Below are 12,458 nucleotides of genomic sequence, written 5' to 3' on the forward strand. Positions count from 1 at the left end.
GTCACCACAGTATTAACCATTACAGAAACATCAAAAATTATTTTGGTAATTACCAATGCTGTTCATTTAGGACAGCTGTGGCATAGAGTTCACATTGGTTGGTGGTCTAATAAATTTGTTAGGCACTGCATATATAGTTTTTTTCACATACACACTGTATATTTATGTCTGAATAAAATATATGTATATTTGTGATGAGCTGGCGACGTGTCCCGGATGTACCCCGCTTCTGACCCTGATGAGGAGAAGAGGTTATAGAAGATGGATGGATGAAAGAAAATAAGAAATTATGAATTTAAGTGAATAGTTTCTATAGTTAGTGTAGAAGGTACTATCATCATTTTGGCAATGACAGTTTGGTTTGCCGTTGTCAGGGCACAATAAAGCAAATGGTCCAATTTTCATTTGAACAGGAATATTTCAGCAAACGCTGAATTCTGCCTCACTCAGAAGGGCCCATTCACTTTGTTGGAGGGCCCTTCATCCTGTTGATGCTGCCTTCTTACCGGGTGAGTCAAAAGGACAAATCGCTCAAATCTTATCACATGTGACGTAAAATATTTCAATCTATGTTATCGCGCGTTATAACACGTTATGACGTGACATATATATATCATATGTATATCACTCTCAAGTGCACTAACACGAATGAGGCGTTCACTGACAACGGTGCCCTCCGTCCTCTCATCCTCGTTGTAAACAGGCGGAGCTACAGAGCGAGGAGATGCAAGCGAGAGAGAGCCGTGAGGAGGAAGCACAGACACAGATGACAGGAAACCACAGAGTCCGGTCTACAGCTTCCGAACTCATTTCACAGACGGAACAAAGGGCGGACATTGCATTTGAACAAAGGTTTAACTTCATATCAGAGGAAACAATCCGCACGACCCCAGTGACCCTGAAGTAAACACTTCTCTGGCAGATGGAGAAACAGGCCGGAGCTGCCGGGGATGGGGTTGGATCAGGCCCGAACAGAAAGCCGTGGGGCTCGCCGACCTGCGGACCAGCCGCCGCTGAGACCGTGGATAGGTGAGTCAAGTTTACGGCTGACTTTTTCCACGATATGTCATTTTCCAAAAATAATGACATAATATATTTCCTGAAGGGGAACATTTCCTTACAACACACGAAGCAGAGCTGCTCTCACCCAAGCGTCGTTTTGAACTGGTTCAAATGATTGTCCAGTAACAGAGTTTGTTATATAATGTCTGCTTTTTGATTGGACTACACCTACGATACAGCAGCTAAAGGCGAATGAGCTACAAGCGTGTTTAAATGAGTATATATAAGAAGAAGACCGCTAACAGCTAGCGTTAGCTCAGTAACACAGTACTGTACACACACACACACACACACACACACACACACACACACACACATAGTGTGCTCTGTCAGAGATGCTGCGGCTGACATGTTTACATGTTTTTTACATGATGCCCGCCAACATGTGAGCCGTAGTTGCACTCTCTGAACGTAGAAGCCAACAGCTAACCAACATCTCACCAGCTCCCAACCCAGCCCAGGACCTGGACCAGCCCGGAGAGGGTTAACCTGGGAGGGTTAACCCGGGGAGGGTCCCAGGCCTAATGTTTCGTTAGAAGATGAAATTAAGATTTGTTCAGTAATATTCACTATGTAAGCTTAATATCTACTGAAATATGAATGATAATTTAGAGGATGACACCCAGGACACACAGGTGTGTGTTTATTCAAACAGGGTTCATTAGTTCAAGCTTTCAATACAGCTTATTAACATAAAGTAGAATAACATGATGTAAACATTTGAATGGTGCCCACACGGCTTGCTTGGAATATATTTCATAATAAAATAATAAATAACCTTTTAATGTAAAGCTTTATCTTGTAACTTAATAGTACTTAACAGAACAGTGTTGTTGCCAGGTAGAATCTGTTCAGCTGATGGAAAACATTGGTTGTGTCATGTCCTGTTTGCTGCTGATTGACAGCAGATTGTGTTGACTGTCTCCATCTGTTCTTAATGCTGTTACCTATTTTGTCCTTTCTATGTAGATGGATTATGGCTTATGTAGATCATAAGTGTGTTTCATCTCCCTGAGGTCACCTTCATGCACCTTCCATCTACTTTTTTCCACTTTAACATTGACTTTCTTCACCACTGACATTTTACAAACTATGGTTTCCAGTAGGAGGTGGATCTGACTGGCTGCTGTTAGATCTGTTCATATTGAGAAGAAGGTCCAAAGTTAGTTTTCATTGTTAGCATCGTATATTTTATTGTCCCATAATATCTCCGATTTTTGGCCGACTGATACATCGGTTGCACTCTAGAATACATGTCAGCTTTTCCTTGTCTCTGTCTGTTCAGTCCAACAGGTTCTCATGTAGAGTGGTGTAAACAGCTGATAGCGGCCACCATCTCCAGTCAGATCTCAGGATCAGTCCCACCTGACATCGTGAACAGGGACAACAAGGTAGCTAACACTCATATACACACACATACACACACACACACACACACACACACACACACACACAAACACACACTGCTGACAGTATTTCTTATCATTTTGTGTTTTGTTACTGATAGGCTGGGAGAAGAGCAGATTTTATGGTAAGGCAGACACAAAAGGCAACATGTATGTAACGTGTGGTTGAGCTTTGTGTATCAGGTGTGTGTGTGTGAGTGAGTGTGTTTGTGTGTGTGTGTGTGTGTGTGTGTGTGTGTGTGTGTGTGTGCACACGCTTGTTTCATCGAATGGAACACTGACACAGAACATATCTGCATCAGCAAGAAGAAACAATTAGTCAACTTATCAACTAGCAGAAAAATAATGACCTTGTGTTTTCATTGTAGAAGTCATTTTTCATGCAAAAAAGGCAGGAAAGTTTTCAGCCTCTCAGTTCTGGAGAGTTCAGGTCTAATATAAGACTGGCTTATACTAAAGCACTAAAAGTCTCTGTTTGATCCATTTGTACTCAACTTTTTCTTTCACAATACTAAATGAGTGAAATACTAAATCACTAATCACTAATGTTCGCTTCAGCACGCTACATTGTTTAGAGACAGGTTTTCTGAATACAGCACGTGTGGAGTAAAATGATTTTGGCAGGAAGTTTACATTAATAGATAGACGAAGCAGAAAGCACATATCCTCACGTAGTAGTCTTCAGAGTCACCTGAAATGTCTTTTTTTTTTTTTAAAGAAACACTGAGACTGATGACCTGAACATGTGTGCGTCATAGTAATATTAGATTTCTATTAATGTCAAGTGAGATGTCAGCTCTTCTGTGCAGAGCAGACATGTTCTGTGAAGCGTTTGCTGCTGCTTGTGCTTGAAAATCATTCACAAATCTATTTGCTGAGCTGTTGGGCAGCTCTCTTCTCATATTGCAGCAGGTTTCCGTTGTTGTGTTGCTTAGATGTTTGTATTACCGAGCTTTTGTGTGTCTGTCACCAGATACTGTGAATGTGACGTGAATCTGAAGATTTTTCCAAGAAGGAATGATGCAAAAGTAACCTTCAGTTTGATATCAGACAGTAAACATGTTGTTTCCATTTTGTAAAATACTATGTGTGTGTGTGTGTGTGTATGCATGCATGTGTGTGTGTGTGTTGTTAACCTCCAGGTGTCCAAGAGGCTGAATCCCAGGGTAAGAGTTGTAGCTTGTGCGTGTGACCTGACCTGTCGCAGTGTTTTTGGCTCTGACTGTTGTAGAATGTGCACGGGTTATTTCATGTGCAGTAAACAGGATGTCATTGTGTGGTTGAGGCAAATCAAAGTGATATGATAGGTTAGACTTGAGAGTGATGTCAGATGGCAGAGATGAAATGTTCTTCCTACACAAACCTGTACTTAGTCAGACCCACAGTAGACTGAACAGATCCTCTGCAGCTCAGCATGCTTCCTTTCTTAAGGCCTTAACATTCTCTCTGTCCCACCTTCACTGAGACTTTATTAACATGGCCATATGGGTATGAAATCAGCACTATTACCACATAAATAACAACAGTGCTTACAGAAAAATCATGTCAATAGCAGCTCACAAGTGGGGTAATAACTTAAATCTTTCTCTAATGCAACGTTGTCCCAACAAGCACAGCACAGAGTGAGTAGTGACACAGTAATAACACAATGATGTCTGTTTACTGTATAATGTCTCTTTCTCTCTCTTTTCTCTTTTCTCACTTTCTCCATGCGGCTCTTCCCTGCAGCAAGATTCACAGGATGAAGGGCTTTGTTACCATGGAGAAAGTGATTCTGAGCATCCTTCCAATGCTTTGGCAAGTCTTTGTCTGTCACTCTGACCTTTCTCCTGTTTACCTTCTCATCCTCACTCTGCCTCATTCTGCTGCTCCTCTCCTGCTGCCTGCGCCTCCTTCAGTCCCATTAAAATGCCACCTTATCTAGTGTATTAGCGGCTATCCAGCGCAACAATTAGCAGCGGAGAGGCTGATGTAGGGTGATCTGTCCGACACGCTATGTACAAACAAAACATCCGTCCGTAGCTGCTTTTAGTTGTTTTATTGATAAACACACATACGGGATTTAACTCACATGATGCTCCGTAGATGGTATGACAAAGATTGCATTTGCATTTGCGTTTGCGTTCGCGGTCAACAGAAAATCACGGCACCCCACTCACCCCCTCTCTGATGCAACAACAAAAACTACAAACCGGTACAGGTGATTTAAATTACTACATCCCTTGCTCCCACATCTAGTTTTAGAGTTTTGATGTGCGTTCACCAGACATGGAGGCTCTTATGAAAGATTGGCTTATACTAAAGCACTAAAAGTCTCTGTTTGATCCATTTGTACTAAACTTTTTCTTTCACAGTACTAAATGAGTGAAATACTAAATCACTAATCACCATATGAATCTTCTTATTTAGTTGTTTATGCACTGGACATTAGGACTGTACCAAATAGCTGAAAGCTTCATTCATGAAATTGATATTTCAATTCTCAGTCAACATTGAAATGTTGCGCAGTTTGTTATTTTGCATGTCTGTTTATTCTGTTTGTAGAATTCGATCCAGTGGTAGCTGTGTAGGATTGAGTCAAAAGTCCAGTTTGTGTACAGTTGCAGATTGCAGACTGCACTAATATTGTTACTAGTAGGTTTGATTTAGTCTCACATGATCCACTTTTCCAATAACTCCAAAAGTCCAAATCTACTGAATAAAGATAGATCTATTCATTTTAAATCTAACAGAATATTTTACTGTTTAGCCTTTCAAACATTGTCACTACTGTTTGTGCTCCTGCTTGCTGACACACCTGTATTAACAGGGAGGTTGAGCAGCACTATTGTATGCCCTTATTGGACTGACCTGTTACCAAAGCTGACCAGTTCTGTTCATTAAAGTTAGAGCATTAGTAGGATTTAGTGGCATCTAGTGGTCAAGATGCCGATTGTAATTGTTGTCAGAATCAGTTCAGTCAGTGCAGAGAAAGTACACAGGAGTCCATCATAGTTTATGCTGATCTGCTGATGTACAGAGTATGGGATGTACAGCATCAATAATAATAATGACATGGTGGACCTGCTTCCTCTATAGATCTTAAAGGCAACAGGTAAGGTAACAAACAGAACAGGTGATTAGACACCAACCAAACATAGTTATGAAGATTATATTAAATTTCTGCCAATAGATACTCATAAATGTCAGTGGTGCAGGTGGAGCTGGCTGTTGTGGCCCCACTCACTGCTCTGTGTTCCGTACAGAACCTTTCAGCTCTGAGATACGGGGCACAGGTCAGAATGTTCCAGAACCAGGTTCCCCTGCTTCCAGGAGAGACCATGCAGACTTCAGGTAAATAAGTCATCAGTTATTGTGTGTATGCTTTCTTATACTTGATATTTTATTTAAAGCATCAGGCTGAATTTACTTATTTGCAAATCAATCTGTGTGTGTTGACATGCAGTCAAGGACGTGATGTATATCTGTCCGTTCAGCGGTCTGGTTAATGGAACCCTGACCATCACAGACTATAAACTGTATTTCACCAGTGTGGAAAGGGTACGTCACATCTCATTCACCATTCTTTAATTCACCGTCCTCTTTACTGTTTGTGTGTTCATGTTCATGTTCCTCTGTGTGCTTCCAGGAGTCTCCGTTCATTCTTGATGTCAACCTGGGAGTCATCAGCAGACTGGAGACCATCAGTGTTCACAACCAGGGAGAGAACACTAAAGGACTGGAACTGGTCTGCAAGGTAACACACAAAAAAACACACTCAAACTTTACTTTCCAACAGGAACAAAAGTGTGACCGGTTGAAAAAACAGTTTAAAGTGTAACACTAACCCATGTTCTAAACTGGCATTCATGTTTGCTTCCAGCACTCTCACTGCACTTCAAACACAAGCTGCAGACATATACTGTGTCTTTCCATGACTAACGTTAGTTATGCAGTTGACTTAGGTTGTAGCTGTTGGTTAGCCATGAACAATATGTCATTCACTAACCAGTGGGCTGCATAGCTAACACAGAGTAGTGGCACAAAATGTTTTCACCTCTTCTGAAATCATAAACAAAGATACTCCGTTTCCAATAAAATAACACTAAGAAACTCTCACATGGGACCAGAGGATTTATTGAATTATTTGGGATGTACCTGTGATGAGTCTGCTCTTTCTGTTGACATTTCTTCAAATGTTGTCCCTGCATCAGGACATGAGGAGTCCCAGGTTTGCTTATAAAACAGAGGAAAACCATCCGGACGTGGTGGAGGTGCTGGCCAAGCATGCCTTCCCCCTGTCTCACAGCCTGGTCAGTCTCACTCAGATGTGTTCATACATGTTGTGCTGCATACATTTCTTGTTGTAACTAGTGGCCCTATGAGTATAAACTCATGAAACATGAAATGTAACAATGACAACACAGGCTGTTTTTATTGAATTCCGCAGTGTATAATTGCACAATTGATCAGTTATTTGAAAGAAATGGTCAATAGATGATTTGATGATGAAACAGGTCATTGGATAAAAAGGCTTTACACAGAATGTTTCAATGATATCAGCTGTGTAAATAAGAAATTCTTCACACACACATCATGTTTCAGCTGGATAATGACTGAATGCTAACATCTGTGCTGTTGTCCTCTGGCAGCCTCTGTTTGCCTTCCTGTACAAGGAGCAGTTTCCTGTGGATGGCTGGAAAGTGTACGACCCGACTGCAGAGTACAGACGGCAGGTAAGTGTAACACTAACACAAGATCAATGGGATTTAGAAAAGAAGAATCTTCAATGTTTTCTTCTCTGTGCTTCTTGTGTTTCAGGGTCTCCCTAATGAAAGCTGGACCATCAGTAAGATAAACAGCTCCTACGAGCTGTGTGACACCTATCCCTCCATCCTGGTCATCCCCACCAACATCACAGATGAAGATATCAAACGAGTGGCTGTGTTTAGAGCCAAGCACCGCATACCGGTCAGTCCCAGAACCATGTGACCGTGAAAGATCATCTGTCAGCAACCATGATATTGTTATGGCTTTTTAAATGTACTAGATAAAACTGTCTTTAGTTTAATACTGATGCTCTATATGACCTGTATATAAACTGAAGACACATTTTTAAAAACACTACACAAATCTGTAGTTTCAGGAAACGGGCAGTACAGTGTGTTTGTGTTACACCAAAGTGCATCAGTGTGGCTCAGTGACGTGTCCTATGGCTGTCTTCCTGGTCCTGAACTGGTCGTATTCTTCCTGCAGGTCTTGTCCTGGATTCACCCAGAGTCTCAGGCCACCATTGTACGCTGCAGCCAGCCATTAGTCGGACCTTCAGACCGTCGCTGTAAAGAGGATGAACGCTTCCTCCAGATCATCATGGATGCCAACGCCCAGTCCCACAAGCTCACCATTTTTGATGCCCGGCAGAGCAGTGTAGCTGTCACCAACAAGGTACGACAGCGACATGCTCTCTCTCTCTCTCTCTCTCTCTCTCTCTCTCTCTCTCTCTCACCTTCATATTACACATTGACAGATGTTGTTCCATTGTTTTGCACTCTGATACCTCCAACACATCCAGGCAAAGGATGGCGGGTATGAAAGTGAGAGTTTCTACCCAAACGTGGAGCTGAACTTCCTGGAAATCCCCAATATCCACGTGATGAGGGAGTCTCTGAGGAAGATGAAGGATGTGGTTTATCCTACGATAGATGAAGCCCACTGGCACTCTGCTATTGACCAGACACACTGGCTGGAGTACATACGGGTAAATCACACACGTACAAATACACACACACACACACACACGATATAGAATAAATTCCCAGTTGTCGCAGAATAATTATTAAACTATTAGCTGCAGAATGTGTCTATCATCAATATATTATACTGGCAACACAGACTTTTGTTGATCGCGAGTGTGTGTGTGTGTTTGTCTGTCTGTCTGTCTGTCTAGCTGTTATTAGCAGGAGCAGCAAAGATAGCCGATAAGCTGGAATCTGGAAAGACGTCAGTGGTGGTTCACTGCAGTGACGGCTGGGACAGAACCGCCCAGCTCACCTCTCTGGCCATGTTGATGCTGGACAGTCACTACCGCACTCTCAGAGGATTCCAGGTCACACACTACATCACAGTGTCAGCTACATATTGTAGTCTTGATCTTTACAACAAATAACACACTCTGTATGTGTGTTTTTGTTTGCAGGTTCTGATGGAGAAGGAGTGGATCAGTTTTGGACATAAGTTTGCTGCTGTAAGGAAACAAGTTCTCTTTGCTTGAATGCTCAAAAAGCAGCTTTTAGCAAGCACACTTAGCAGTCAGTACAGTCTGTACTGTATCACAGTACACAGAAGATTGAAAATACAAATAAATGCAGTTATGGATACAGCATTGAATCAGAAAATGTGTGTCCCTGGAAACAGCCCAGATTTTTTCCCTCATTTTCTCGTTCAGGACCAGCGTGTAGGATTTAGTGGCATTACAGCCCCCACCACTTACTCTTGTATTCCGAGTGTGAAGAAGAAATTACAGTGGCTGTGAGTTCCTATCTAGAACTAGTGTATACACTGCCTTTTCTGGGCTACTGTAGAAACATGGTGGTTCAACATGCCATCATCTGATGCTGCACTCCATCACTCTCTTTCTTGGTCCAGTAGCCTTACCTGGAAGTGTGTTTGGGGTCATTGTTCTGGTAAAAAACAAATGATGGTCCCACTAAACTCAAAGTGCTTGTTGATGCAGAATGCTGTGGTAGCCATGCTTGAAATTTGAATAAATCACAGACAGTGTCACCTGCAAAGCACTTGCACACCATCTGTTCACCTTCTCTGCGTCTAAGAAATACACAGTAATTGGAACCAAAATTCTAAGTCTAATGTCTGATGCTACACATTAGCTGCATGTGCAGTCTGTGTGACATACTACAGCCACTCTTCTATGTGTTGAGTTGTCTGTGTGTCATCATTTTTACACACATAGTAAAGCCCTGCTTTGTTTTCTGTGTTGTAGCGTGTGGGCCATGGTGATGAGAACCACGCTAACTCAGAGCGCTCGCCTCTCTTCGTCCAGTTCATCGACTGTGTTTGGCAGATGACTCGACAGGTGAGACTTGAGGAGTATCGCCATGACACAATATATCTAAATCCATTTTGTACGCTCAGCCAATCATGAAGCTGATGATCACTTCTGTTCCTGCAGTTCCCAGCAGCCTTTGAGTTCAACGAGCTGTTCCTCATCACTGTGCTGGACCACCTCTACAGCTGTCTGTTTGGTACATTCCTGTATAACAGTGAGCAGGAGAGGTCAGCCAAGGTTTGTACCATTCTTTCTGTTTAAGGCAGTCAAGTAGTTAAGGTAGTTAAGTCACATGAAACTCTTCCTGTGTCGTGTGTAGGAGGTGCAGATCAAGACGGTGTCCCTGTGGTCCTACATTAACAGGTGAGATGTATTGAACCACATCAGGATGAGTGAGTGTTGATTCTCTGACAGTTCATTGTTGTCCTCTTCCAGCCAACCTGAAGACTTCACCAATCCCTTCTACGTGGACTACGAGCACCATGTTCTATATCCACTGGTTTCCTCCAGACATCTGGAGCTGTGGAGCAGTTACTACGCCCGCTGGAACCCACACATGAGACCACAGGTACCCCACCTCTGTGGCTGCTGAAGTCAATTATCTGTATTATAATTTCAACCATATACACAGTACACAGTAAAACAGTGTTCACAAAGGCCCATGGTGCTACATGAAACATAAAACTTAATGCAGGCAGGACATAAAGTACACACACAAAATACAAATATATGGTGAAGAAGGCTGGTGGAGTTAATCCTACCAGAACATGAAGTCAGTCTGATCAAAGAAACAATGAATCAACAAGAAGAAGATTTGTTTTCAAATTCAATTAAATTTATTTTCTTGTAAAATGATCATTTCAATCTCATATTCTGCAGGCAGTCTTTGATATGATGCTTTATTCACTCGTGCTTCTTGTAAAAATATTTTTTTTGTGTTCAATCATTTGGTTCATTAAAGAAAATGAAATTTTAGTTATAAATTATAGAGTTATGGAGACCCAGTCAGTTTAAACCTCCATGGTTTTGTGCAGGGTTTGCCTGGAGTGTGCCTGGAGTGTGCCTGGAGTGACTTATGCAGAGTGTTACTGATGCTGTGATGGTGTATTTCAGGTGCCGGTGCACCAGACGCTGAAGGAGCTGCTGATCCTCAGAGCAGAGCTCCAGAGGAGGGTGGAGGAGCTGCAGAGAGAGGCCTCCTCCCACTCCCTGTCCTCCTCATCTGAACACTCCCACTCCCCCACACACACCCCAGGGACTCCACTGCACACTGCTGTCTGACACACACACATGAGAAACACCCTTACACATCACTATCTGCCACACACACACATGTGCACACACACACGTGCACACTCACACACAGTTAAATGCATGCAGTTACTCCACATAGTGAGGTTAACAGTTTACAGTTTTATATTAACGTTCCTAAATTTTAGCAAATGAAAGTATTTAAAGAAAGTATTTCAAAGTATCTGTCTGTGAACTAACTCGACCTCTTCTTCTTATTTATATTATTTAAACAATGAGAAAAGCCAGTTCATCAACTTCCTCCAATTTTATTTAGTGTTTTTATTTTTCTATGAAGAATTGCTCCCATGTGTCTCAGGGCTCTTATTGGTGTGACTGCAGAAGGCTGCCAGTGACATGTTACGGACGACTGCAGTGACCTGGAGTGTTGAAATAAAACAACTGCGTCTTGTACACACACTCTCTCTCTCACTTTATCTTCTGCATCAGATTAGAAACCTTTAGAGTCCAAATCATGAACCTGTTCCTCTTCATCATGCATACACACACACTCTGTCACTGTTCCTCTGTGTGTATGTGTATGTGTCGTTGCTGACCACTTTGTTTTTACTGTAGTAAAACCACTTGAATTTCTAATCAGTGTTTTTGTTGTGTGTGTGTAGCTCTAATCTTTCTGATGGTGTGTGTGGATTCATTGATTGAAAGGAGCAAGTTTACAAACCATGTTCACACATTCAGACATGTTTATGATGGACTGTGACGTCCTCCCTCTTTGACTGGCAGACAGATACTGTATATGTTTATTGATAATCAAATAACGGTTTCTGATCAGTAACAAGAAATTGTTTGGTTGAAATATCAAAGATCTGTGAAGATATTAAAAGTTACACAGTTTGAGCAGTGACAGGTGGAAGTTTTCAGCACATATCTTGGTCACAGTTTTTTAATAACCGGATTCTTATTGGCCAACATATACACTAATACTGTGTGTGATAAACTATACTTATTAATATGATGACTGTGGTGTTTTAGCACTCCATGTGGCTGATGCTCTTTTGTTACCACAAAAATGAAGTGTTGACTTTTTGTCAACAGGTTCCACATATTTCTATTGAGTTATTTAAAATTAAAAAATGTTGCAAAAAATTTTTTTTAAATGTAATTTTATCCCTTAACATAACATTTTTCATTTTAAATAACTAACAATACAATTATGTGGAACCTGTTGACAAAATAAATTTGATTAAAATCAACATACACAAATCTAAAAATATGTTAACATAGAAAAATATAAGTGAACCACATTCACAAAAGTTATTTTTAGTTCAGACATCAACAGTGTTAATACGGTTTTAGAAGAGTGCATGGACAATACTGAGAAAAATCATGACGGTATATTTGTTTTTTATTACAATTATCACAAAATGATGAAATCAAAAGTTTACATAGAAAAGAAATACTAGATTTGGCTGCACTGTGTATACAATCAATCTAATCTTTATGAATGTGTTTTGTTTTTTTTTTTTACATTTATTTTTTTGGCCTTTTCAAGTTTTATTTGACAGAGACAGCTGAAGAGTGACAGGAATGTGGGGACAGAGAGATGGGGAATGACATGCAGCAAAGAGCCACAGGTCGGATTTGAACCCTGGGCTTCTGCAGCAAGGACTGATCCTTTGCACATGGGGCGGCTG

General features: G+C 41.3%; 1 protein-coding gene across 5 annotated transcripts; it reads left to right on the plus strand.

Annotated features, from left to right (window-relative positions):
• The first annotated feature begins 628 nt into the window (after positions 1-628).
• On the plus strand, positions 629-12,205 carry mtmr1a (myotubularin related protein 1a). Of its 5 annotated transcripts, XM_019256944.2 has the most exons (20): positions 629-1,029; positions 2,348-2,453; positions 2,570-2,593; positions 3,611-3,634; positions 4,197-4,265; positions 5,714-5,801; positions 5,914-6,008; positions 6,097-6,204; positions 6,662-6,760; positions 7,100-7,183; positions 7,269-7,418; positions 7,704-7,892; positions 8,020-8,205; positions 8,395-8,553; positions 8,644-8,691; positions 9,448-9,540; positions 9,637-9,750; positions 9,833-9,876; positions 9,949-10,081; positions 10,627-12,205. In XM_019256944.2, the coding sequence occupies exons 1-20, from the start codon at positions 923-925 to the stop codon at positions 10,792-10,794; spliced, it is 2,088 nt and encodes a 695-aa protein (XP_019112489.1). In that variant the 5' UTR covers positions 629-922; the 3' UTR covers positions 10,795-12,205. The 5 variants fall into 5 exon arrangements, with proteins under 5 accessions (XP_019112489.1, XP_019112490.1, XP_019112492.1 ...); XM_019256945.2 differs by lacking the exon at positions 3,611-3,634 and having other exon boundaries at positions 630-1,029; XM_019256946.2 differs by lacking the exon at positions 4,197-4,265 and having other exon boundaries at positions 634-1,029.
• The last annotated feature ends 253 nt before the right edge of the window (positions 12,206-12,458 follow it).

This window comes from Larimichthys crocea, unplaced genomic scaffold (genome assembly GCF_000972845.2).
Source record: "Larimichthys crocea isolate SSNF unplaced genomic scaffold, L_crocea_2.0 scaffold27, whole genome shotgun sequence".
NCBI lineage: Eukaryota > Metazoa > Chordata > Actinopteri > Sciaenidae > Larimichthys > Larimichthys crocea.

What these genes read in the sequence shown, in the direction of transcription:
- mtmr1a (XM_019256944.2), top strand. Translation starts at nt 923, where the DNA reads ATGGAGAAACAGGCCGGAGCTGCCGGGGATGGGGTTGGATCAGGCCCG. An exon ending in GAGCCAAGCACCGCATACCG is followed by an intron (nt 7,419 to 7,703) that starts GTCAGTCCCAGA and finishes TTCTTCCTGCAG; the next exon opens with GTCTTGTCCTGGATTCACCC. An exon ending in ACTGGCTGGAGTACATACGG is followed by an intron (nt 8,206 to 8,394) that starts GTAAATCACACA and finishes CTGTCTGTCTAG; the next exon opens with CTGTTATTAGCAGGAGCAGC.